The sequence below is a fragment of the Girardinichthys multiradiatus genome, chromosome 20, assembly GCF_021462225.1.
Source record: "Girardinichthys multiradiatus isolate DD_20200921_A chromosome 20, DD_fGirMul_XY1, whole genome shotgun sequence".
Classification (NCBI taxonomy): domain Eukaryota; kingdom Metazoa; phylum Chordata; class Actinopteri; order Cyprinodontiformes; family Goodeidae; genus Girardinichthys; species Girardinichthys multiradiatus.
Genome location: NC_061812.1, coordinates 41,373,447 through 41,401,121, shown reverse-complemented (window position 1 = coordinate 41,401,121; position 27,675 = coordinate 41,373,447). Strand labels below are relative to the sequence as shown.

The following is a 27,675-nucleotide window of genomic DNA, read 5'->3' as shown; positions in this document are numbered from 1 at the left end:
GGTCCATCACATCTGGGGCCCATTTTTGTATCACATCACTTATCAACATGAGCCACATACGTAAATGTTGGTTGGGATTTCCTGAGTAATTTCTGATGTAAAGATAATTTGTTTGCCAGACCAACTCATGTATTTGTATGTTTTTAGGCTGTGGCTTGGTAGTTATATATCAGTTATTAGCTGCATATTTACCTAGTAAATGGTAGAAATTTGTTAATAGTACCAAAAAAGCCCCCTAGGTACCAGAAGTTATACTGGTACCACAGTTTGACTGTCTTGGGAATGTGCCTTACCTTTAGTTGGTATTATTTTCACTCCATTAGTAAAATGTCCCCTTAAAAGGAAATTTCAGGCCTGCTCTTGCTTCCCGATCATCCATCTCATAAAACGTTTGCTGAGGTCAAAAGTATTGACCTTTGCTATTTCCATTCATTTTTTTCTTTTGGCTTCATTGTGAGAATTTCCTACTTGAACAACTGTGGCTAAGGAATGAAAAGTTTAGAGATGATTGATATAATTAAACATTTTTCCCGCTGCTGCCATGACCTATGTTTTGATTTGCATCTGGGCTAACTGATGCAGTTTATCTGTCCCCACCTTGCTGCCATGTGTGAGGAATCTATCCTCTATAACTGCTGTAGTTTCTTAAAAGGCTGAAAAAGGCTCAGTCTTACATGACAGATTAGCCTCGATTATTCCTAACTGTTTTTCTCCCCTGATTTCCCTGAAAACTGTAAATGAACAAAGAGAGAGGAAATTTGGGGAGCTGTTTTGACTACCAAATGACCAGCACAGTGTCTGGCTTGTGCGCTGTCAAGGCCGTGTCCAGACCATATCTCTCCCCTCTGACTGCTGCTTCTTTCCCAATTTGCATTACTGCGCTCCACTCCAAGCTTTGCTGGACCACAAAGAAATTGTGTCTTTGCATTTTACCCCTGCTTTGTTCAAATGTCTCTCAAACTCTTTTCCATGTGGGCTCATTCTTATCTGAAGCTGTATGCACATTTCATCAACAGACTAAAAAAAGATGCCTCCCATGGTGTGTTCTCCCTGCCAGGCCTGAAGCTGCTCCTGAGAAGCATCCTTCTCATTGCATCTGCCCAGCACGTGAATCCTACACCTAAATAAATCCATCTCATTCAGTATTTCTGTCCATCACCTGGAGCGGCTTGATAACAGCCGTGGTTTGGCGCTTTTTTTATCCGTGGTGGAAATCATCTGAGATACATGTACGTTATCAATGCTACGCAAGCGGCACACAATGACATAAAGAAAGAGCAGAGGAACTAAGATTTAAAACGGCCTTCCAGTGCCACAACCCCGCTGCAGTAATTGTATTTCGTCAATAAATGACAGTTAAATGTGATTTTTTTTTTCCTTGTAGCTGTAAATATGTAACATCTGCCATCATGCAAGCTCTTTTTGTATGGACCAGAGAGGTGTGTCTTTTAAAAAAAAGTTGTCTCCAACCCCTCCCACGTACTGTCTCGTAAGCCCTAAACTTTGCTGCTGGTTGAAGAAGTTACTCCTGTAGCCATCAGCCTGCGGTGAGATAATCAGTCAGTCAGTTGAGCTAGGCCACCTTCAACAGGCTTATAGAAATTCTGTGAACATCCACTCTGGTAGGTGACCTCTTTATCTCATGTTGGACTTGTGTTCTTGTGGTGCTTCTTGTTAATTGTTCTGCTGGGGTGTAACTGGGCTTTTAAAAAGAAAGAGAAAAACTCTCACTGGGTGTGTGGGGGGGGGGGGTGTTAGATATTATTGAGAGGTGAAAACCTTTCAAAGGGATGAAAGTAATTCTTTTTCCAGCTCAACATACATTTTTATTTTAACCTAAGACAAATTTTTTACTGTATTTGGCCATTGTTGAATATTTTTGTCCAGCATATTGGTTCTAAAATTTGTTTAGTTTGTATATTGAATTAGGAAAATAGGTTTAAATATTTTTTTCAAGAAACAACCACATTTTAAACACCATATGAAACTGCTCAGTTTAAGATCAAATATTAAATATTTGATGCATTGAAATGTATTTATTCAGCTAGTTCAGTGTTTTTGTTTCCAATTTTGTCTCTTTGCCCACCCAACCACGATGTGCTGTCTCACCCTGAGATGCCATCACAGTTTTTTCAACAGATTTCCAATAATCAGATCAGATTTGGGGGGGGGGGGGGGGCTGTAACATTGGAGCTGGACATACACAGAATTATAATAATGGGCCATATCAGATTTTCTCAGACTTTATCACACACTATCAGCCACTTCTCTTCCTTCTTCTCTTTCCTGTAAAGATACTGGACTTTTACTATGACCATATTATTTAGTCTTTTGAAGAGATTTTTTTCTTTATTCTAGAATATAAATGTTTTTGTTTTAAACTGGAAGGAGATTTGCTGTAATTCTCTAAACAGTCTGTTTTTGAGTCCTATTGAAAAGAAAAAAGAAATCCGCCAGCAGACAGAACTCCGTTTCTTTGTGTCTTTTTTTATCAGGTAGCGCGTCCCCCTGGGCATATCTTTAGCGTACCTCTAACTGGCACCCCTATTATGTTTAAGGCCACCTAGTAACCGTTCGGTCAATGGCTTCATCACTACTTTTAAAGTGCCGGTTATTTTTAGTTGTTACTTTCAGCCACAGTCAAATGAGGATCCTAGAAAAGGAAGTTTGAAAAAGCCTGCTGTCGAGAGATCTTGTCCCTGATAACCTCAAGTTGTACTTGTTTGGTGTGTTAGTGAGCGGCCCGGTTATAATGCATCATCTGCTACAATCAGAGTACCTGAGTGGACAGAGCTGAATAGTGGAAAGAATGGCGATGCAGGAGGAATAAAAATAATCCATCTGTTTTATTTCTGCTATCCTTCAGGCTAAAACATTCTCTTGTCAGCATGGAGGATTCATCCGATCAGTCCCACTGGGTGTCTCCCACTCTGCTTAGCTCTGACCCCCTTGCTGGTTTCTCCTCTGATGCGGGTCTGTTGACTTCTGGAGAAGATGGAGAGGCCTTTTTCTCTGGTACAGACACCGACTATGCTGGGCTGTCCTCTTTTTTTCCGAACCCAAGCCATACCCGGGCACCATCCGGCTACAGACACAGCTCTGGTGAGTACAAAAAGTCCTCCATCCTCTACATCAAGATTTCATCATCTCATTCCTGTTCTTTGTTTTGTCTAAAGTCCGACAGGTTTACACCTCTCCAGGTCTCCTCAGTAATCTCCAGTTCCTGGATGGACCAGGCCACACCCTGAGCTCACCCTACAGCTCTTCAGCTTCCACCTGGAACAGCAGTCCCCTCACCAAGTCGACACTGAACTCGCACACCCCAACCTCCCTCTACACCCCTGGGGTCACCTCCTCCTTCACCACCTGCAGAGACGGGTACTCGTCCCCTGGAAGAGAGGGCAGGGAGAGCCCCTGTCTTCAGGAGGCCCTCAAAGCGGAGCGTCTGAGTCCCCTGGGTGGTTCGGGGGCCAACAGCAACTTTCTAAACCTGACTCCTGCAGCCGGGAGCATGTACACCCCATCATCACACTCTCACCCACACATGCTGAACCCCTACAGCTCGTACATGAGCGTACCGCAGGAGTACAGCTCCGCAGCCCTCTACTCCAGCAGCGGAGCATGGATGAGCCCGTCCTACTCTCCAAAGCTTCGCAACAAGATAAGGGCAACCACTCCAGGTGAGATTTTGCATGGGTTGGTATGGGAATCTAAAACTTTGTGTACAAATACCACAGTTCTATGATATGTGCATCAACATTTAAAACAAAATGCCAGAAAGGCAACAACTATTTCTATTGCTGCTACAAAAACCATCTAACATATAGATTATTACAATTATAATAATGTTATGATTTTAAAACACAGATTTAAGTAAAAATCCAAAAATCTGGGATATTTTGCAACTGGAGATATTTTCTAAACAGCCAAAAAAAATTGTTAGTATAGAAACAGTGCAGGAGCCTCCTGTCAGCCAGCTGACTGACAATGCACAGCAACATTCTAATTCAGTCTACCCATATAGTGCAAATGTCATTTCAAGGCCCTTGAAAAACAAACAGATCCAATTCATATCCAGTTATAGGGAAATATATAATCAAATCAATCCAATCCGGTCACACAGAAAGGTTGAACTTCACTTATAAACATTCAAATTAGATTGTTGTTAGGATAGTTAATTTACTATTTCATTTGATAAAAAAGTTAGCTCCATAATGATGCCGAGGTGATTGCATCAAGTCATTGGCTTTACAGCAATTCATTTTCCTGAGCAAGTGTGTCGAGAGGAGCAATGCCCTTTTAACAGGAAGAAACCTCCAGCAGGACCAGACTCGGTCTGAGAGACCCTCTGTTGTTACCGACTGGGGGTTGAGAGGATAGGAATGAGACACAGATTAACATGGAGGGACTCGTCCAAGAAACAGGTGGAGGAGTGTGGGAGGGTGATGTGTGAATAAACTCAGATCATTCTGACACCTTCAGCATCTCAATAAAAGGACTTTAAACAGTAGGATGGAAGGTTTTAGTCTTGAAGCTGTTTTTACTACCCTTTTAGAAACACGTGATATTTACAGTATGACAAACCAGTTTATACTGGCAGACAAAAAAAATGAAAAGTTAAATGAATCAATGAAGCAGCATTTCAAGGTTTGAATGTTGTTGTCATTTTCAAATGATTCATCAAAGCAGTTGCAGTAAGACAATCTGTCATGGCTGGAATGTACCAAGATTATAAGGCGGACCAAATTAAAGTTCAACGTTAATTAACGTACTGTTCATAATTTCAGTATCTTTGAAGATTTTTATACATATTTAAAAACCTCCAATCATAACCTTTTCCTTTCATTTGAACAGAGGCCCGGGAGTGTGTAAACTGCGGAGCCACTGCGACGCCTCTGTGGCGCCGGGACGGTACAGGCCACTACCTGTGTAACGCCTGTGGACTGTACCACAAGATGAACGGCCAGAACCGACCCTTGATCCGACCCAAGAAGAGACTGGTGTGACTCACAGTCAGCCGGCTCCTTTCCTGATATGTTAAATATATCAACTGGTGAAGAAACCTTGATCGTTTCCTTTCCTGTGTTTCAGATCGTGAGTAAGCGTGCAGGTACCCTTTGTGCTAACTGTCACACCAGCACAACAACGCTGTGGAGGCGCAATGCCAACGGAGAGCCTGTGTGTAACGCCTGTGGACTCTACTTCAAACTGCACAATGTGAGGCCCACATGAGAACAGAACAGTTACCACCAGCGGGAGAATCTGGCACTTTGTGTTATAAATCCTTTCGTATTTTCCTAGGTCAACCGACCGCTCACCATGAAGAAGGAAGGCATCCAGACTCGCAACAGAAAAGCCTCCAACAAGAACAAGAAGAGCAAAAAGGCTGTCCTGCTCGAGCCGTACTCCGAAATGGCCCAGCAACCTCCCCTGGATGACAATGTCGGGTCCTTTTCCTTCGGCCCCGGGACTCTTCTAACCTACAGCCACACACCGCACCTCATCCCAACCCCGACCCCCCTGCACCCGTCTGGCGGCTTACCCTACCCACACCACCTCAACTCGGGCATGGTGCCCACTCTAGTGTGACTCAGTAGGAGCTAGTGTGCTTTATCATTTGTCATTTGCATGGATTTGTACATAGAGGATGTCTTGTCAATGAAGATTTGTTTATTTTCACTGTATTCTATCACATTTTATTGATATATTTTTGCATGATGTCAGATAAAAATCCACTCAGGTTGCTGCAAATGTAAACTCGCTGATAAGAGATCCGCTCCGTTGTAAATACAAACAAGCATCTTATTTGGTGCAGGTATCTGCTTAGGGATTGTTACTCTCTGTAATGTGAAGTTACGCATTAGTTTTAATGTTCATGGGTCTCTGTTATGTATTTGCATAGACAATCTAACTACACTGAAAGTAGAGAGAGAAGAATAAAATGCTTGACTGATGCTTGACTGATGAGGGGTTTTGTTTTAATTCATTTGAATTTCCAGCTCTGAGGCCTGGCCAAAGTGTTGCCTCCTGTGTGCTGGTATTGTACTCCTCTGAGCTGGCATAGTGGTGCCTTTGTGCAGCCACTGATCCACTTTGACAGTGTAATTGTACATAGCCGCTATGCAAATCCCCCTTTCCGCAGAAGTGACAAACACTCAACTAAAGTGCAACACTTACACCTGGTTTGATGCTTCGGCCAGTATCACCAGTTGACGAACAACTGAGCATCTGTCTCACCAACACAAACACACTGCGCGCCTAATGAATGTGATGTATTTATTTACAGTAACTGGTCCCTGGGGATTTTTGCATGCTTGAATGCAACTATCAGACACTTCAGAAATCAGAAGTGATATTATTCTTAGTGACGTCACAGAGCTGAAAAAGCTGAGCAATGAATGTATTTGGAAAAATTAGCAGGGTTTTGATGAGTCACACTGTATCCATGTTGCAGTCCAGGGATTTTCAGTTTAATACCTCTTCATCATTCTGTTATTTAACTCTCACACTTAGCAGGTAAGCAGACTTAAGCACATATTGTTGCTTGCAAAATCCAGGTTAGATTTAACGTCTAGATTCATGTCTGTCTTCAGCTAATATATGTGAACTTTTCAACTGCACTGCAAACCTTTTTTAGGATTGTTTTATTAACTAATATTAAATCATCCTTGTTCACCAAGCCTCCTGTGAAACTGTTAGGAGCCTCTCCCCTGGGGAGGCCTTCCTCAGCTTTACAAACCTCTGCTGTAGTCGGTGCAGTCTGAGCTCTGACACACTGGAAATATGTTTGGGGGATTTTTTTTTTAAATCAATTTGACTCAAGTTATTTGCAGTGCATTAAAAAAAACTATTCATACCCATTGAACCTTTTACATTTTGGCACTGTCACAAACCTGCATCTATATTATTAGAAGTAGGATTTTCTCATAGACCAGCATAATAGGTGTTTTTTCATTTCTCTTTTCACAAAATACAAATCTAAATTCTCAACTGAATTTAGGTCTGAACTTTGACTGGGCCATCCAAATATAGGGTTGTTGTCCTGCTGGAAGGTGAACCAGTATGAAGTGTTTTCAGCCTCTGACAACTCATCAACTTTGGCCAGCTTCCCTGTCCCTGCCGAAGAAAAGAATCCCCACAGCAGTATGCTACCACCACAGTGTTTTTCTGTGGGGATGGAGTTGATGGGTGTTAGGCTTCTGCCATGACATTTCACATGTAGGCCAAAAAGCTGAACTTTGTTCTGATCTGACCAGAGCATCTTTATCCACATACTTGCTTTGTTTCCTTGTGGCAAATTGCAAATCCTTTCCACAATGGCTTTCTTCTTGCCGCTCTTGCGTAAAGACCAGATCATCGAGTGCATTACTAAACGCTGTCCTATCAACAGATTATCTGAGTGGTGGCTCTCTGCAGCTCCTCCAGAGTTTCCATGGGCCTCTTGGCCACTTCTTTGACCAATGCTCTTATTGCGCTGTTCTGCAGATTTGAAGTCTTTCGCTTTTCAGATGATGGATAAACAGAGCTTAGAGAGATGTTCGAAGCTTGGGATTTTGTTTTAGAACCTAATTCTGCTTTAAACTTCTCCACAACTTCACCTTGACCTGTCTACAGTGTTCCTTGGTCTTCATGATGCTAGTTGCCTGAGGCCTTCACAGAGCAACTGTGTTTTTAATTAAATTAAATGACACAGTTAAACCTTATTTCTCCTAATGTGGATGGATGGATGGATAAAAACACCATCTAAAAGAACCTAAATTGTTTTACTTTAAAACATCAGTAAACTATGATTTATCATTAGCTACAAATAGTAGCATGTGAGAATTTGTTTAAGAAAGTTTAAATAAAGGACAGTGAAGTTGGACTTCAGTCTTCTTGGCCACTGAATTTGATTAACCAGAAATAACACTCAGCTCCTCTAGAAAGACTTTCCTGACATTTGTTCACTTGCACCCTTCAGCTAAAGTCACAGTTTGCAGAGAGATTACAAAAAATCAGAATTAACTCTAGTATCGACCAGGAGAGCATAAAGTCCACAGGACACACACACACATAAACACACACACATAATATTGTATCTCTACCCATATTATGTATTGACTCCCAATTATTTTAGTAATATCCCTAACACTCCCCCTAACTCTAAGCATTGCCAGTATATTCCTAACCATGATCTTAACTTAAACCTAATTCATACCATACATCTAAACCTAACCCCTAATGTTAAAATGGGGTCCGCCACATTAGGGCCAGACTTTAGGCCCCATAAGGCCTATCGGTCTTTAAAAGGTTAGTAAATATGCCAGAAATATTGCTAAATAGGTAACAGAAACACACAGCTTGGGTTTATTATCATTATGGGGACTTTGCATTGACCTTCATTCATCCTTCTTTGAATTATTTGGAACAATCCAGACCCTTACCCTAAACCTAACCTAAACTTGATTCACAACTTAGTCCCAAAACTAACCCCTAACAACAACAGCATTTCCCCCAAGGGGACCAGCCTTTGGCCCCCACAAGGAGACGTGGGTCCTTACAATGTAGTATTTTTTCAGAAAATGGACCTCACCGTGCAACAAAAACAAACACAAACACACACACACACACACACACACACACACACACACACACACACACCGTAGCAACAATAAAAACAAGTCAGGTAGGCAACCAAGAGGCCAAGAGTAACACTGGAGGAGCTGCAACAATTTCTAACACTGTTTTACATCATCCTGCTGTATGCCCTAAGTCTGACTCAAGTCTGCCCTATGTCTGAACTAAGTCGTAGGGTTGCAACACCGAATTATTTTCTCCAAAAGAAATGTGTGATGAAGCCAAACCGGACCTTTTCTGGCTACAAAGTTATGAAAGGTGTATTTGGCACAAAAACCCTACTACTCAGCACAAAAAGAACATATCCATAGTGAAAGACGTTGGTGGTAGCATTATGGTCTGAGTTTTCTTTTCTTTAGACGAAACTGAGATTTTTCTGAAGGTGAATGACAGTTTAATCAGAATCAGAATCAGCTTTATTGCCAAGTTCGTACATACAAACAAGGAATTTGACTCCGGTACACTTGGCTCTTTAGTTTTGTTTTTGTATTACAGAATATACATATTTACAATGTACAATATACACATACATACTAAAAAGGTGCATTTGCAACATCTGTATGCTGTTGTTCTGTACTCTATTGAATGTTCAACAGAGAAACAGACTGGGGGAAGAAACTGTCTCTGTGGCGGCTGGTTTTAGTGAACAGTGCTCTGTAGCGGCGGCCTGAAGGTAAAGTTCTGAACAGTTTATGTGCAGGGTATGTGGGGTCTGCCGAGATTTTAGCAGCTCTTTTCCTGACCCTTGACCTGTATAAGTCCTGGATGGAGGGAAGGTCAGCCCTGATTATTCTCTCTGCAGTCCTGATTATTCGTTGCAGTCTGGACCTGTCCTGTTTTGTGGATGAGGCAAACCACACTGAGATTGATGAAGACAGGACAGATTGAATGATGGCAGTGTAGAAGATGACCAGCAGCTCCTGTGGAAGGTTGAACTTCTTGAGTTGCCTCAGGAAGTACAGTCTCTGCTGGGCCTTCTTTCGAACAGTGTCTATGTGTGAAGACCATCTCAGGTCCTCAGAGATGGTGGTTCCTAAGAACCTGAAGTGGTCCACAGCCGACACGGTGTTGTTGAGGATGGTGAGGGGGTGTATGGGGGTGGTGTTCTCCGAAAGTCCACCACCATTTCCACAGTCTTGAGTGGGTTCAGTTCAAGGTAGTTCTGACCGCACCAGTGTACCAGCCGATCCACCTGCTGTCTGTATGCAGACTCATCACCGTCCTGGATCAGTCCAATGACAGTGGTGTCGTCTGCAAACTTAAGGAGTTTCACGGACGAGTCCGATGAGGCCCTCAGCTATCTGCTAGAAAGCTAATGATGAAGACGGATTTTAAATGTCAGCCTCACTGTGAGTCCAAACTTACTAAGTAATTAAATTTTAAATAAAGTTTTGGAATGGCCTAGCCAAAGTCGCAAGCTAAATTTTGCATATATTTGGTGATGTCACTTCCAGAAAGCTGTCGACAAGTGATGCGCTTACAATCTGATAAATTTAGAGAACGTTTACAGGGAGAAGTCAAATATTAGCAAGACAAAATTTGGTGCTTTGACAAAGTTTCAGTTTAAGCCTGTCAGTTATTCAAATGGGTTGTTGCATCTTTTTCGTTCTCCTAAAAGATTGGTTTGTTTTTCACTTGAATGTACAGAATACAAGTTAATGTATATATGTGGAAAAACCTTGGAAATGATTAATCATAGTCTCATTTTTTTACATCACAAAAACCTATAAATTTAACAGTGATTTACAAAAATAGACATTTAGTTTTCTGTGATTGTTTCTGTAGAGGAATCCTGCTCAATAAACCAGAGAAAGTGGTTTTGTGTTGATCACACTTGTGGTCATGTCTCTGAAGATTAGATTAGGGTATTGAGGCAAAGTTTCTGACTGACTTCTGTGGCGGAAAAACAAGAAAATAGTTTTACTGTGCCACAAAACAGACGGAATCCTGCATCCTTTAAATGCATGGAATTGACCAAACTCCTTTAAAGTAGCATGTAAAAAGCACGGCACTGAAGCAAGCACATGCGATGTATTTTTTATGCTGAGCTGCAGGGCTGGGGTTGCTCAGTAAGGACTGCAAGATGACTGATAAGTTATCACTGAGGCCACAGACCCGGGAACATCCACCTGCTACTGGCTCCGCCACTCTCATCCTCCCTGTCAGTTAGTCAGCGAGGGCCTCTCTGGGCTGCTTTAGGTGACAAAGACAAACACACACATGATGGGAATCATCAGTGAAAAGGGTACTGCTGTCAGAGATCGATGTTTAAAACTATCACATCTGGTATCACTGGATCCTGTCAGGTTTCATAATCTGTGTGGGCGCCGGGAACGCTTCGCTTCAGTCACGTCTATAATTGTTCGCTCTCATCACAAACAGGCGTGTCAGAGCTGATCCATCCATGCTTCACTGCAGATGACAAGGAGAAATAATACTTTCATTTATGCATTTGGTTTCATCTTGTTGATTACAGATCTGTGAACATCTGGCAGCGCCAACCACCCACCCACCCACACACACAGAGCACACTCTTGGCCAAACAGGCTGATTATAAAAACTACCCATTTTGCAGGATTATTTAGAGCAGGCAGATTTCTGTCAACTATTGCACACACAATAATGTTTATTCCCAGAGGACACAGGAAAGTTAGAGAAAACTTTTTATGTGAATCTAGAGTGATTATTGCGGGTATTTAATGTTTCCTCTAAACTACCCTGAGACATAGAATCTGCAAGGTTTACCTTTACAGGAAATATAGAAGTAATATGTAAAAAAAAAAAATAGCTCAAGGAACAACTGGAGGGGGTGGGGGATCCATAATTTATATCCTTTCCTCAACTGTCTCTATCTGCTGTTTATCTGCAGCAGCTGTCGGCCCTGCTCTGGGGAAATGGCAGCAAATGACAGGGATAGATTAGCAACCACAGGCCTGCTCCAGTTCTCTCACAGAACCATCCGTTGGTGGCAAAACTTCTTTCCCCTGCTGCTGCTGTGCTCTATGCTTTCATTCCCAGTGCATACTGGGAGTGCCTACAAGGCCACCTTTATTCTAGCTGTGACAACATGAGGTATTCAGTTATAAGTTGTGTTGAATAATAAGTGGGCTAAACATGAAAATATGTTTTCAGAGACTCTAAGGCTGTTTTTGTCAATACAAAATATTTTTAATAAATAACAACAGAACTGGATGTAAAAACAATAACTGGTTCGGCTACAGTGAAAGAAGGCGATAAACACCAGTGGGACAGTAGGTAGAGAATATCGCGCTCAAAAGACGTGGTGCACAGGCTCCCCCTGGTGGCTCATGTACAACACTACTACTTTGCTTTTATTTCACTTGAATTTTTTTTCCCTATTTGCATTGAAAGTAAAAAACCGCAAAATAACTACTAGAGACTGGCCACCCACTAAAAATACATTTAATTTTTAAACACTAGATTTGTTTATAAAATAAAGAGTGAAATATGTATTTTAAATGTCAATGTATTTTAAAATGAATTTATTGTTTTTTAATTACACTGAATTATTTAATTTCATCATATATTATTTAATTGTGTAATGGGACATTTCAGGGTATATTTTCTTTTTTAATGGTTCATTAATTTTTATTTATTTCATAATAAACTATTTAATTTGTCCTTTTTAGCCCTCAACACCCCTCAGCAGTCACATGATGATGAATCTGAAAATTATCTCTTGACCTCCCACTTGGTGTCTAGGGGCCCCACGGGGGGGCTCCCGACCCCACTTTGGGAACCCCTGCTATAGACCAACACAAACTAGCATATAAAAAGGATGTGGAAGGAAAATTACACATGATTTTCAAAATGTACAGATACAAATCTGAAAAGCATAGTGTGCATTTCCTCTGCTGCAATCAAACCTCTAAACACTGAAATTTATGCTGAAACAAAGTCGCTCAACTTTAGCAAGATTTGGGAGGTAATAATTTTGAGTTCTTACCACTGAGTATGACATGGATTTGGGCCTGGACTTTGACTGGGCCATTCTAACATGAATATGCTTTTATCAAAACTCTTCCATTATGCCTCCGCCTGTTCATTTAATGTCTTTATACTGAAATGTCTGAAGTCTGTGCCGCCTCAACAGGTTTTCTTCAAAGGGTTACTCTGTATTCAACAATATTCATGATCCAATCATCTCTGACCAGCTGTGCGGTCCCTGCAGAAGAAAAGCAATCCCACAGCATGATACTGCCGTGTTTTAGTGATGTGTTCAGAATGATGGGCTGTGTTAGTTGTCTGCAACATGTTTTGCACGTATGACCAGAAGTTCAGTTTCAGTCCCATTCAACAAAACTTCTTCTGGCTTTCAGTCAGCACTGGTTTTTTTCATGCCACTTGTCCATAACGCCCAGATTTGTGAAGTGAACATGTGATACCTGTCTCACCAACAAATTCTCCAACCTTAGTTTTGGATCAATGCAGGTTCTCCAGTTACCAATGGCTCTTGGTACAATGCACAGTCCTGATCAGTTTCCAACTAGGAACATGGGGAGAATGTTGAAACAGAAGAATGCTGTACAGCTTCACACAATTCAAGTTTTTTAAGCGGAAAAAACTAAATATTACCAGATGTATTGCTTGTATTGCCCGGTATCCTCTGTGCCACAATGTTTGACTGAAATAAGGAACACAAACATTACTAAGATAAAACCTGAACTGGTTTGGTGTGGTCTGTGTTAATAAAAAATGAAGTAAACACAAACATAATCTTGGGTTCAACAACAAATATTGTGAGCACAAAAAAACCTTTCTGTGTCTCCTAATACTGTTTCCGACCATATAACTGTATAACTTTTTCCATATTTAAATTACTGTAAATTACTGCAGAGTTACAACTGTGGGGGTACTGCAAGGGCGTCGTGTGATTTTTGGTCAAGACTGCTTTTTAAATACTTTTTTAAATTTCAGTTATGTCTTTAAATACACATTAAGATTAATCCTGCATGTTGAATTAAATTGAGAAATAGATGCATATATGTAGAGTACAGACCAAAAGTGTGGACACACCTTCTCATTCAAAGGGTTGTCTTTATTTTCATGACTATGAATATTGTAGCTTCACACTGAAGGCATCAAAACTATGAATTAACACGTGGAATTGTATACTGAACAGAAAAGTGTGGAACAACTGAAAATATGTCTTATATTCTAGGTTCTTCAAAGTAGCCACCTTTTGCTTTGATTACTGCTCCACACACTCTTGGCATTCTGTTGATGAGCTTCAAGAGGTAGTCACCTGAAATGGTTTTCACTTCACAGGTGTGCCCTGTCAGGTTTAATAAGTGGAATTTCAAGCCTTATAAATGGGGTTGGAACCATCAGTTGTGTTGTGCAGGAGGTGGATACAGTACACAGCTGATAGTCCTACTGAATAGACTGTTGGAATTTGTATTATGGCAAGAAAAAAGCAGCTAAGTAAAGAAAAACGAGTGGCCATCATTACTTTAAGAAATGAAGGTCAGTCAGTCCGAACAATTGGGAAAAGTTTGAAAGTGTCCCCAAGTGCAGTCGCAAAAACCATCAAGCGCTACAAAGAAACTGGCTCACATGAGGACCGCCCCAGGAAAGGAAGACCAAGAGTCACCTCTGCTGCGGACGATAAGTTCATCCGAGTCACCAGCCTCAGAAATCGCAGGTTAACAGCAGCTCAGATGAGAGAACAGGTCAATGCCACACAGAGTTCTAGCAGCAGACACATCTCTAGAACAACTGTTAAGAGGAGACTGTGTGAATCAGGCCTTCATGGTAAAATAGCTGCTAGGAAACCACTGCTGAGGACAGGCAACAAGCAGAAGAGACTTGTTTGGACTAAAGAACACAAGGATGGACATTAGACCAGTGGAAATCTGTGCTTTGGTCTGATGAGTCCAAGTTTGAGATCTTTGTTTCCAACCACCGTGTCTTTGTGCGGCGCAGAAGAGGTGAATGGATGGACTCTACATGCCTGGTTCCCACTATGAAGCATGGAGGAGGAGGTGTGATGGTGTGGGGGTGCTTTGCTGGTGACACTGTTGGGGATTTATTCAAAATTGAAGGCATACTGAACCAGCATGGCTACCACAGGATCTTGCAGCGGCATGCTATTCCATCCGGTTTGCGTTTAGTTGGACCATCATTTATTTTTCAACAGGACAATGACCCCAAACACACCTCCAGGCTGTGTAAGGGCTATTTGACCAAGAAGGAGAGTGATGGGGTGCTGCGCCAGATGACCTGGCCTCCACAGTCACCGGACCTGAACCCAGTCGAGATGGTTTGGGGTGAGCTGGACCGCAGAGTGAAAGTAAAAGGGCCAACAAGTGCTAAGCATCTCTGGGAACTCCTTCAAGACTGCTGGAAAACCATTTCAGGTGACTACCTCTTGAAGCGTATCAACAGCATGCCAAGAGTGTGCGGAGCAGTAATGAAAGCAAAAGGTGGCTACTTTGAAGAACCTAGAATATAAGACATATTTTCAGTTGTTCCACACTTTTCTGTTCAGTATATAAGTCCACATGTGTTAATTCATAGTTTTGATGCCTTCAGTGTGAAGCTACAATATTCATAGTCATAAAAATAAAGAAAACTCTTTGAATGAGGTGTGTCCAAACTTTCGGTCTGTACTGTATATACGTACGTTGGTATGTATGATTAGTAGGGGGTCCTTGCTCCCCCTCTCCATCAGTTTGGAGGTTCCAGACAGAAAAACATCGAAGACCCCTGAACTAGTGTATAGCCGAGTGTGTTTAGCATATTATGCTTTAGGCAATTTAACCAACAAAAGAAAATAAAGCCACAAGAAAAACATAAATATTTTTATTTTTGAAGCATGCCTAAAACTCCAGTACAGGCAACAAAAGGACTCCAATGTTACACAGTGAAAAAAAATATAGAACTTATATTCTCTGTCAGCTTTCAGTTTGTTAGACATAAGAGTTGGTCCTTGGATAATGCACAGAAGGCAAGAAAAAGCGAATTCACCAAACCAGCTGAATGTTTCTCAGTCTCATTTATAGCTTATGTTCATTTAAAGCACTTCAAGTCTGAACAGTAAGAGCCTTTTACAACTAAAATGCACTGCTGCATGTTAAAAGAAACCAGAGAAGCAGAGTGAGACGTATTACAGCTCACCAAGCTACATTAGTTGTGGATACTCCTACAATTTGCTCGACTGTGTAGCCTAACCACATTCAGTGCACAAGCGGACCGGGCTTTATATTTTCTTAATGTAAACAATAACTACTTTGTTTTACTTGCGTTGGCATAGCAATACACATGATGTGCCATGATGACGGACATGCAGATTGTTCATCGTTTCTTAGCAACGAGCACGGCGAGCAGTACTCCGGTTAGCAGAGCCGCACCAACTAGCAGCCATTTGTCCAACGTCTCCTGAAATCTCCGCCCCTCTGCAGCAGCGTCTTGTCCATAAAGCTTAGCAAAGCAGTCCTGTGAAACAAACACAAAGTAGACAGAGAATAAGAACTTTTTGTTTTCACTTTGCTCGAATATACAGTGCCGGTTTTGCTTTTTCGACACTTATTGTTTTGGATCAGCAAGCAATTTTTAATATCAAAACAAGCAGCTTTCAAATGATGATTTTATTTCTTAAGGGAAAAAAACAAGCTTGGCCAATTTTAAAGTATAAATAATTCCTCCCTTACTAAATCATGAATTAACTATGATTAAGCACATTTCTTACAAAGCTAAGTTAAAATTTTCAGAACCACACACAAGTGGCGATTGCTGCATAGCCTTTAAAATCCACGCATCAGGTCAGAACCCAGAACATCTGAGGCAATGTAAGCCTCACTTTCTACAGGAAAAAGACGGGGTTCATGATTCAACAATAAGGAGACCTGGCAAAAATGGCATCTATAGGGGAGTTTCGAGGCTACAACCAATGCCAACCAAAAGGAGCACAAAAGGCCCATCTCACATTTGGCAAAACCCATCCTTCTGATCCCCAAGACATTTAGAAAAATATTCTGTGGACTGACGAGACAAAAGTGGAACTTGAAACTCTGTGATTGTCCGGGGCTGCTTTGCTGCTTCAGGATCTGAACACCTTGCTGCCCATGAATTCTGCTTTCTACCAGAAAATCCTGAAGAATGTCTAGCCATCTGTTCATGACTTTAAGCACAAGCGCACTTGAGTTATGCAAAAGGACAATAAGTGGTCTAGTCAAAGTCTGGACTTAAATCTGACTGAGATGCTATGGCATGAACTTAAAGAGGACACTTATGGAGGAAAATCCCCCAATGTGGCTGAATTAAAATCAATCCACAAAAGAAATTAGGCCAAAATTCCTCCACAATGATGTAAAAGGACTGATTAACAATTATTGCAAAACTTGTCGCCAGTTGGTGCCGCCATGGGTTGTCACAACCAGTTAATAACCAGCTTAGAGTACACTTCTTTTTTGAAGCCAGGTTGGTTTGGATTGGTTAGTTCATAAATGAAATCATCATTGAAAAAACAGCTTTTTGTATTAACTCGGGTCATCTTTGTGTGACATTAAAGTTTTTCTTACTGATCTGAAATGTTTAAGTGAGACAAGCAAGCAAAAAAAAACTAAAGAAATCTGCAAGGGAAAAATACTTTTCATGACACTGCAGGCTGTATAACAAGAGAAGGCTGCCACATGACTTTTTCCCCATATGATAATGTTCAGCTAATCCCCAGCAGACTTACCCATCCTCCCTGGCTGTGGATCCAGGGATCGAGCTGCTCATCTAGGTAAATGGTCATCCAGTCTGCAATGCGGGAGACCAGCTCGCTCATATTCCTCTGGACACAGTCCACACACAGAACACCGCCAAAGGCAAATAGCCCCACCACACGTCCCCAGTTGACCCCATCCTTGAACAACTCGTCCAACACGGCCTTAAAGCTGTGGTAGGCTGTGTCAGGGGTGATGTCTAGCTGCAAGGAGAGGTGACTAAAACTTTGGGTGAAGAGACGTTCAAACTCATCTGCTGAGTTCTTCAGAGCTGATTTTACAGCCTCTATGCTGCCACGAGGGGCCCAAGGCTTCCTTAGGGGGCCGGCCCTACTGTTTACCAGTGGGCCATTGCTTGAAGCCGAGGTGTTCTTCTCTCCCTCGGTCCTGTCACCAGCAACCTCGGACCTCAGCAGAGAGTTTGGACAGTTTGTCTGGGACAATTTGTAGCTTATGTAGAACTTCACCAGTTCTCTGTTACTGTATGACATTATTTACACACTTAACCTCCAATATAGAGTCAACCTAATTAGATGCCATGATGTTTTCATTTCTCCCAGTCTGCCAGGAGTCACATTGGAGCTTCTGTAATTTATCCTGCAGCCAGAAACAACCTGGAAGCACAGATGACAGTGATGATATAGTGACGTGCCGTTCTTAGGCAAATATTAATAAAGAGTCTTTTTGTTATGTTACAGCAACAAACTGAAATGTATTTTACTCAACTTTTATGCGCCAAATAAACATAAAGTAGTGCGGCGTTATTGTGAGGTGGAAGGAAATGATACATGTTGCCCCTTTACTTGGTCTTAGAACGGAAAGAATATGGCACAGCTGTAAGTACACCAACACATGGACATTCATCTAAACTGAAAGGCCTGACAAGAACAGCTTTAATAGGAGAACCTGCCAAGAGACCCAAAGGTAATTCTGGAGGAGCTGCAGAGATTCACGGAGCAGGTGGGAGAGTCTATAAGCAGGATAACGATTAGTCAAGCACTTCACAAATCTAGCCTTAACAACAGGCTGGGATGAATAAACACATTGTTGAACGAAAGTCATAATAAGTCTGGTTTGCAAGTTATAAGTCTGGTTACAAGTTATGTTGTGGACACAGAAAGCATGTGGAAAAAGGTGCTCTGGTCAGATGAGACCAAAAATGAGGTGCGTAGCCTACATGCAATAGTCTATGTGTGGTAAAAAACTAATACCGTACATATACACACAATGTATTGATTTTTGTTTTTTTTGGGGGTGTGCCAAAAAAATGAAAACATTTCTTTAGTCTTCTTCCACCTCACAATTATGCACTACTTTATGTTGGTGTGTAACATAAAATCCTTATAAAACAAATTGACATTTGCAGAACATGACAAAAATGTGAGAAAAGTTCAAGAGTACTTTTGCAAGGCAGTTTGTCACAGGGCTGTTCATTAAAATAGCTTGTATAATTCTTGCAGATTGCATTATTTTCAGTCTGATCATCATACGTGTCCACTGGCGCTGCAACCTCTTGAAGATCTATATTGCAGTAGTACAGATAATCTGAAATAATATTAACGGAATCTAGATTTAGCCACTAAACAGCATAATCAGTACGATCACCGCTAATAACACTTCATCAATACGAATTATCAACATATCTCAGTGGCGCTCTCCGTTTAAACGAGCCATCTGACAGCTCAATCAACAAGTCACGTAGTTTGGAAATAACTGGGTTAGCCTTACATGCTAACTAGCTGCTAAACTGCCTACATGAAACGGTCTAAAAAAGAACAAACAAAACAGTAGAAAGTACATACTACTTGCTTTTAACAGCTAATGGTATCTTGTAAATTATACTTACAGCTCCCAAAAGGTTATTTATTGCAGTTAAGAACGCAGATTAGGGGGTAAAAGTGGATGGAACTGCAACCACAACATAAACATTTCTGCAACTGACAGGGGCCCGTTCAGTGACGCCCGCGGGCTGCTGGCCAATTATGTCGTCGATCCCGTTAAATGTCCCTCCTCTTCCTGCTCCTGCACCAATCAGCAATCGAAACACTCCGGAAATTTACAGATTTGATCAGTCATATTAAATATTAGTACAGCTTGCATATTCATAATCATAAACAGGCTTTGCTACAGTTCTGCTTCTAATAGTTTTTGAACTTATATCTTCTGTTGAAATTTTAAAATCGGTCTAAGTTGGAGAACGTACCTATGAAAGACTCAGGAAATGGTAGTTACTGTTAACTACGTTAAAATTGTAATTATGCCATTCTAGAGGGACCTACAGGTCCTTCTCAAAATATTAGCATATTGTGATAAAGTTCCTTATTTTCCATAATGTCATGATGAAAATTTAACATTCATATATTTTAGATTCATTGCACACTAACTGAAATATTTCAGGTCTTTTATTGTCTTAATACAGATGATTTTGGCATACAGCTCATGAAAACCCCAAATTCCTATCTCACAAAATTAGCATATTTCATCCGACCAATAAAAGAAAAGTGTTTTTAATACAAAAAACGTCAACCTTCAAATAATCATGTACAGTTATGCACTCAATACTTGGTCGGGAATCCTTTGGCAGAAATGACTGCTTCAATGCGGCGTGGCATGGAGGCAATCAGCCTGTGGCACTGCTGAGGTCTTATGGAGGCCCAGGATGCTTCAATAGCGGCCTTTAGCTCATCCAGAGTGTTGGGTCTTGAGTCTCTCAACGTTCTCTTCACAATATCCCACAGATTCTCTATGGGGTTCAGGTCAGGAGAGTTGGCAGGCCAATTGAGCACAGTGATACCATGGTCAGTAAACCATTTACCAGTGGTTTTGGCACTGTGAGCAGGTGCCAGGTCGTGCTGAAAAACGAAATCTTCATCTCCATAAAGCTTTTCAGCAGATGGAAGCATGAAGTGCTCCAAAATCTGCTGATAGCTAGCTGCATTGACCCTGCCCTTGATAAAACACAGTGGACCAACACCAGCAGCTGACACGGCACCCCAGACCATCACTGACTGTGGGTACTTGACACTGGACTTCTGGCATTTTGGCATTTCCTTCTCCCCAGTCTTCCTCCAGACTCTGGCACCTTGATTTCCGAATGACATGCAGAATTTGCTTTCATCCGAAAAAAGTACTTTGGACCACTGAGCAACAGTCCAGTGCTGCTTCTCTGTAGCCCAGGTCTGGGGAATGCGGCACCTGTAGCCCATTTCCTGCACACGCCTGTGCACGGTGGCTCTGGATGTTTCTACTCCAGACTCAGTCCACTGCTTCCGCAGGTCCCCCAAGGTCTGGAATCGGCCCTTCTCCAAAATCTTCCTCAGGGTCCGGTCACCTCTTCTCGTTGTGCAGCGTTTTCTGCCACACTTTTTCCTTCCCACAGACTTCCCACTGAGGTGCCTTGATACAGCACTCTGGGAACAGCCTATTCGTTCAGAAATTTCTTTTTGTGTCTTACCCTCTTGCTTGAGGGTGTCAATAGTGGCCTTCTGGACAGCAGTCAGGTCGGCAGTCTTACCCATGATTGGGGTTTTGAGTGATGAACCAGGCTGGGAGTTTTAAAGGCCTCAGGAATCTTTTGCAGGTGTTTAGAGTTAACTCATTGATTCAGATGATTAGGTTCATAGCTCGTTTAGAGACCCTTTTAATGATATGTTAATTTTGTGAGATAGGAATTTTGGGTTTTCATGAGCTGTATGCCAAAATCATCCGTATTAAGACAATAAAAGACCTGAAATATTTCAGTTAGTGTGCAATGAATCTAAAATATATGAATGTTAAATTTTCATCATGACATTATGGAAAATAATGAACTTTATCACAATATGCTAATATTTTGAGAAGGACCTGTATATTTGTTTAACACCCTCTATATGTATAATTGACATACTTGAATGTAAGCTTGGAAAACGCCTTAGTAGCTAAAACTGACACATTTACCTAACTTATTTAGAATAAGCCAGGAATAAAACCTTAAAATGAGGGCTATTTGATTTATATGTAATCTTTAACCCTCTATTAAGTTTGACTAAATGTTTTGAAATACACATTCTTGTGAAAAGGCACAGACTAAAATCCCACCAAAGTTTTTCAATTAAGATTTTTATTCAAACAGGTACATAAACTTTAAATGCATCTTAAATGGTCTAAATCTGAAGACCATGAAGGGGATACACTGAAACAACTAATACAAAAGTGAAATAAAAGTAGGGAAACTGGAAAAACCATTTTAATATGTCATGGCAGCTAGGGAAAATAAAAAAAGTTGTTTGAAACAGAACCACAATGTAGGCAAAAGAACAGTCTGTGTGTATATATATATATATAAATATATATGAGCATTGGCAATTATATAATGCGGGTTAGGGTAACAGTTTTTTCTTTTCTGCACCACCAGTTCAGAGTAACAGGTTGAGAACCGATGACTTTTTGTGTCCCATGCCAAGTGCTAAAAAACAGCCGTTCAAGTTGTGACCATTTTGGAGGTACGACTGGTTTACTTATTACACCCCAATGTTTTTCAACCAGAACAAAAAGGAAACATGAAGTCATGCCAGCATTTTCTTTTCCATATTTAATAAAGCTGGTATCAATGGAAGGCTAGTCAATGTCATGTTTTTCCCCTTCTGTCAGGTTCAGTGGGGGTTTGGATTCCACATTTTCTTCTAGTTGTACATCAACCACTAATTCTTCGACAAGACCTTCTCTCCTTGGTTTGGGTCAACATTTTCATTCTCCAACAAGACCTCCTCTTCTCGGTTTAGATCAACATTTTCATTCTCCAACAAGACCTTCTCTTCTTGGTTTAGGTCAACATTTTCATTCTCCAACAAGACCTCCTCTCCTTGGTTTAGGTCAACATTTTCATTCTCCAACAAGACCTCCTCTTCTTGGTTTAGGTAATCATTTTCATTCTCCAACAAGACCTCCTCTCCTTGGTTTAGGTCAACATTTTCATTCTCCAACAAGACCTCCTCTTCTTGGTTTAGGTAATCATTTTCATTCTCCAACAAGACCTCCTCTCCTTGGTTTAGGTCAACATTTTCATTCTCCAACAAGACCTCCTGTTCTTGGTTTAGGTCAACATTTTCATTCTCCAACAAGACCTCCTCTCCTTGGTTTAGGTCAACATTTTCATTCTCCAACAAGACCTCCTGTTCTTGGTTTAGGTCAACATTTTCATTCTCCAACAAGACCTTCTCTTCTTGGTTTAGGTCAACATTTTCATTCTCCAACAAGACCTCCTGTTCTTGGTTTAGGTCAACATTTTCATTCTCCAACAAGACCTCCTGTTCTTGGTTTAGGTCAACATTTTCATTCTCCAACAAGACCTCCTGTTCTTGGTTTAGGTCAACATTTTCATTCTCCAACAGGACCACATCCTGGTTTAGGTCAACATTTTCATTCTCCAACAATACCTTCTTTTCTTGGTTTAGGTCAACATTTTCATTCTCCAACAAGACCTCCTCTCCTTGGTTTAGGTCAACATTTTCATTCTCCAACAATACCTTCTTTTCTTGGTTTAGGTCAACATTTTCATTCTCCAACAAGACCTCCTCTCCTTGGTTTAGGTCAACATTTTCATTCTCCAACAAGACCTCCTGTTCTTGGTTTAGGTCAACATTTTCATTCTCCAACAAGACCTTCTCTTGGTTTAGGTCAACACTTGTATTCTCCAACAAGACTTCCTCTTCTTGGTTTATTTCAACATTTTCATTCTCCAATAAGACCACCTCTTCTTGGCCTGGGTCAACATTTTCATTTTTTGATAAGACAGTCTCTTCTTGAATCAGGTCCACTTCTTTTCCATTTTGACTCATGCTCTTCTCTCTCAAAGGATCGTCCATTTCCACATGTTCTCTCTCTTCAGTCAGGTTCTCCAGGCACTTGGATTCAACATTATCTTCATGGTTTGTGTTAACCTTTTCATGCTCGTCTTGGTTAATGTCAAATTCTTCCATCTGAACAGGGTTCTCCATTTCTTCTTCATTGTCTGAGTCTATTGAAATGATCTCTATGCGCAAACCACTGTGCTCCACTGTGTGGTTTGGTTGGTGAGGACGCGGTTTTGGTTTTGTGTATGGAGCATGTGACTTTAAGCCTGTAGACCTAACAGTGGAGGTGCCAACCAACCTCCCCTTATCAAAAATCAGGTAATGTTTCAGTTTGCTAACAGCGTTCATGTCAAGGCCAACTCGGACTAAAAGCTTCTTGGTTTCACAACTCTTCAAACACAGCTTCCGCTTCAATGCAAAGTGACTAGCAACTTCAGATTTCCACAGCCACAGACTTGCAGCCAGCTTCTCCACTTCTTGGGAAGTTGGGTATGGTCGTCGGTTGAAGTATGCCGTGAGGAAGTCTTTCCTGGCCTCGTGCGTCTTATGCTCACAGCCCGAAGGATCCAGAACCAGGTTGTGAAATGGAGTAGAGCTTCCACGGAAGGGACCTGTTTTCTTGCTCATTTTGATTTTCTTGGGATTTGATGGGGACTGCGTTGGCAACTGCCTCTTGAGAATACCAGCACCTGCCGAGTTGAGAGTCAAGGTAGATTTGAAGCCTTGACTTGACTGATTCCTACCAACTGCTCTGCATTGCACAAGGTGCAGGGTGATTGTGGAAGCTACCATATTACTAGTGTACACCCCTAAACAATGAATACACTTGTATGTCATCTTATTTTCGACAGGATGCATGGTTTGGATCACTTGATGTCGCTGTCTCAGATGCATGACCAAAGCATCTGAGAGGGGACCTTTGAGGATGGAGAAACACAGCGGGCAAACAGTTTTTCCAACATCGCTGTTCTGGATCAGTGAGACTAAACTTCTTGGTTCACTTTGCTTTTCCATAATTCTAACCGGTTGTAGTTTTTCAGGCAGATTACCATACTGTAGCGCAGGTGCAGATTGATCCTGACCATTGGGTGACTCCTTCATGTTAAACGTGAGGACAGCAAGCTGAATGTTGGTGGGTTTGCTTTGTTTAATGGTGAGATCAAAAGTTAGAGGTGATGCACCACTGGGTCCAACAAACTCATCTGGGTGGGTCTTGGCTGTGTGCTCCATGATTTTTTCAACACTGTGGAAAGCAGAGTGGCACTGAGGACAGGTTAAGCCATGAATCAGCATGTGGTTAAGTAATGTGTTGCTGGGCAGATAGCGGTTGCAAAGCAAACACTTACTGGTGAAATTGTGGATTTTCATGATGTATTTGGCCAGTGCCCAAACCTTTTTTGCCTTGTGGGCACACTCAAAATGAGCACTGTACAGGTTTTCTGGAAAGAGTTCATTACAAACCGTGCATATCTTCCATTTCTGTGTTTGGGCTGTGTTTACACTAGTTTGATTGTTTTGAGCTACAGCACCGTTTGCATTAACTGTGACACGCTTCGGATTGGCTGGGACACTGCGCTGACTCTTCACAGTAGGCTTCAGGTAGCCAATTACTGGCTGCGTTGCTGGCTCGGGTCTTGGAGTCTTACTCCTCTTAATGATCAGAGCAGCTTTCTCATTCATGGTTGGCTGAGGCTTTGACATCATAACATTAGCATGTCCAATCATGGTTGTAACTTGTGAACCAATACGTTCATGGTACTCTACAACATGCTGCACTAAAGCCTCATAGCTCCGAGTGGAAAATGGACACTGTTTGCAGAAAATGTTGTTGCCATTGACAGAACAAGCACCATTTTTAACAGATGCAGAAACCCTGCCATGATATGGTGAAACAATATGCTGAAAATGTTCTCTGTAAATATGTCTTCTGACAACATTGTAGAGTGTGTCTCGGAATTTGCACTTCTTGCAGAAGTACATTGGTTTCTCCACTCTGTTTCCCTGTACGGCGCTGTTTTTCAAAACAGAAGCATGTGGATTCCCATAGTTCAGCTGGAATGAATGGGGTATGTGGAATATTTTGACATGTGTCTCCAGGGTCCTTCTATTTGCACTGAAAGAACAGTATGGACAGTTGAGTAGAAGTTGACTATCCAGTATTTTCCGGTGCACACTGCGGAAGTGATTTTTGTAGCCAGAGTAGTATTTGGAAGAAAATCGGCACTCTGTACAGCAAAATGGCTTCGATCGGTAACCCTACAAAGAGACCCAGGAGGGAAACAGTGGTCTTAGAATATTAGATGATTTATTCAAAAGAGTCCAAGCTCAAAGAGGATTTACCTGTGTTTTAGAGTTAGATGGATCCCATGTGAAGATGTCACGGCCATGAGTGTCCTTTACAGTTTGTTCATCTGGGCAAAACTCTTTAAACTCCTGTGAAAGATAAAAATACAATAAATATTTACAGGAAAAATTAGCACATAACACTACCTTATAGGAAGTCTGACTGTTTGATAGTTTTAATAAGCATGCATAGAGGTACATTTATATGTAGTTTAAGAGACAGACTGGACAATGATGAGTGTTGATACCAAATTGTTCAGTTATGCACTATGACTGGGAGGCCCTGTTTTCTCTGAACAGTCAAACATAATGCCAAAAAGCATTTCGCTGCAAAGTAGATTAAGCTCAAAGTTTGGTGATAGCAGGCCACGTCTAGAATAAATCTGTGTGGTGACTCATGAAGCACAACTAGGGCCACACTTCACAGTTAATGAATTTCCCTTAAACATTTGAATGTGGTTGTCTTCAAAATCTTCAGCGCTAAGGTTGTCCCCGTGCACTTCTTCCCTATCATAGTTTTTCCTTCCACTCAACTTTCCTTTAATATACTTGGATACAGCACTCTGGCAGCCAGCTTCTTTAGCAATGATCTTCTTTGGCTCACCCTCATGTTGATGATGTGATTAAATGTCTAATTAAAAACTATTAAAAAGGCAGCAGTTTCCATGCGATTGCACAAGATATAACATTTCTGTATTAAAAATCCTTTATCATCAATATATAACATTGACAATAATAATCAAAAGGACCAAGAATATTGGTTTTCGTAAGCTGCAATCATAAAAATTATTGTGTCTGAAATACATCACTCTGTAATTAAGCAATATACTATGCAAATTTTTGTCTTTCAAAATAATTACTGAAAGTTTTCAATGATATTCTGATATATTGAGATAGACATGAAATGGAGAGCATTGTCAAGAGATGATGTATAGTAAAGGTAGAATTAAATATTGTGGTGAGCTTCCAAACTAATTGTTCTTGTGCTTTAGATGTTAGCTAGGCTAACCACACCTCCAGTGTTTATTAAAATGCATAAACATTCCCACCACTTGATGTGAGCAGCTGAACTGACGTACACTCAGTGTTCTGATACTCCTTACAGAAAAGGTCTACAACTGCCAGATTACCAAACAAAAACAAAACACTCACCTCTGCTACCTCCTTGCAGAGCTCGAGTCCTATATCCTCAAGGTTTCTCTTCACTTGTTTTCTGGCTTTCCTGATCCTTGTAAGATTATTCACAGGGAGCTGGTACATGGCTCCTGGCAGAAAAGAGAAACACTTTGATTGCTTGAAGCAGGCTTTGATTTCAGACAAATCAGAAAAAAAGCTGGGTTTCAAAACTTTTTAACGAGTAGCAGTAATCAGTGTAACGAATGAAAGAGGCTGGCTTGACCAGGGGTGGCGCGACCACTGAAGTACTTTCAGAACACATGTTAAATGAATGTATTTTCAATGCAATAACAATGCTGCAGATAGCTTGTGTTGTGAATAAAACTGACAGCCCCACCCACCCAGCGTAAGCGTTTGTCTGATCAGATAAGACTTTAGGGTGCTCTATACCCTAAAATCCGATAAATGGCGTTAGCTTTGTTCCGACCACTACTGGCCGCTCTCCCAACATGGTCCAGATTTAAAAGCTAGGGTCATTTGCCGTTGTTTTTAATATTGTGATATCAAATTAAGCGTTTGACTTACCACAGGATGCTTCTCTTGGATTATTTATACAGTTTGTCTTACCGACATAAATTGGTAACAAAGTTAAGTAAACAATATGACCGGGACGAAATGACTGGCGATGTCCTCTCTCTTTTCTAACGCCGGGATGCTAATGCTATTAGCTTCTATACCGCTAACTGGCTAAACGCTAGCTAATTAGTTAGCTCTCACATCAGCTGCGTATCAACAAGCTCGTTAGAAAACTCACAAAATATGATACGGCTTTGATATAAATATAGCACACTACAATGACGACATCTAGGTCCAAACCCCCCCCTCGCTATTTCTTTAACTCGCTTCAGTCCCGAGTCTAGCCTGTTAGCTCCGTTATGTACTTTAAGTGCTTAACATTAAATCCAAAATGGCGGCCAGGAAAAGACGGAAGTTGCGTTTTGGTTTTGTCAAGAAACTGGACGGTGTGTAATATGGTT

At 41.2% G+C, this 27,675-nt stretch overlaps 3 protein-coding genes across 5 annotated transcripts; 1 reads left to right on the top strand and 2 right to left on the bottom strand.

Moving 5' to 3' along the window:
* Positions 1-1,486: 1,486 nt before the first annotated feature.
* On the top strand, positions 1,487-5,954 carry gata1a (GATA binding protein 1a). The gene is made up of 6 exons (XM_047348032.1): positions 1,487-1,622; positions 2,867-3,102; positions 3,177-3,680; positions 4,855-5,000; positions 5,092-5,217; positions 5,302-5,954. The coding sequence occupies exons 2-6, from the start codon at positions 2,889-2,891 to the stop codon at positions 5,587-5,589; spliced, it is 1,278 nt and encodes a 425-aa protein (XP_047203988.1). The 5' UTR covers positions 1,487-1,622; positions 2,867-2,888; the 3' UTR covers positions 5,590-5,954.
* Positions 5,955-15,425: 9,471 nt separating this feature from the next.
* LOC124856329 (bcl-2-like protein 1) lies at positions 15,426-19,346 on the bottom strand. The gene is made up of 3 exons (XM_047346668.1): positions 19,195-19,346; positions 17,321-17,962; positions 15,426-16,074 (listed from the first exon to the last, which is right to left on the bottom strand). Exons 2-3 carry the CDS (start codon positions 17,837-17,839, stop codon positions 15,934-15,936), a joined length of 660 nt encoding a protein of 219 aa, XP_047202624.1. The 5' UTR covers positions 17,840-17,962; positions 19,195-19,346; the 3' UTR covers positions 15,426-15,933.
* Positions 19,347-21,430: 2,084 nt separating this feature from the next.
* Positions 21,431-27,604, bottom strand: adnpa (activity-dependent neuroprotector homeobox a). 3 transcript variants are annotated; one of them, XM_047348042.1, is made up of 5 exons: positions 27,224-27,604; positions 26,675-26,787; positions 25,520-25,612; positions 22,789-25,435; positions 21,431-22,701 (listed from the first exon to the last, which is right to left on the bottom strand). In XM_047348042.1, the coding sequence occupies exons 2-5, from the start codon at positions 26,780-26,782 to the stop codon at positions 22,028-22,030; spliced, it is 3,522 nt and encodes a 1,173-aa protein (XP_047203998.1). In that variant the 5' UTR covers positions 26,783-26,787; positions 27,224-27,604; the 3' UTR covers positions 21,431-22,027. The 3 variants fall into 3 exon arrangements, with proteins under 3 accessions (XP_047203998.1, XP_047203999.1, XP_047203997.1); XM_047348043.1 differs by having other exon boundaries at positions 22,924-25,435; XM_047348041.1 differs by having other exon boundaries at positions 21,431-25,435; positions 27,224-27,603.
* Between the last annotated feature and the right edge of the window lie 71 nt (positions 27,605-27,675).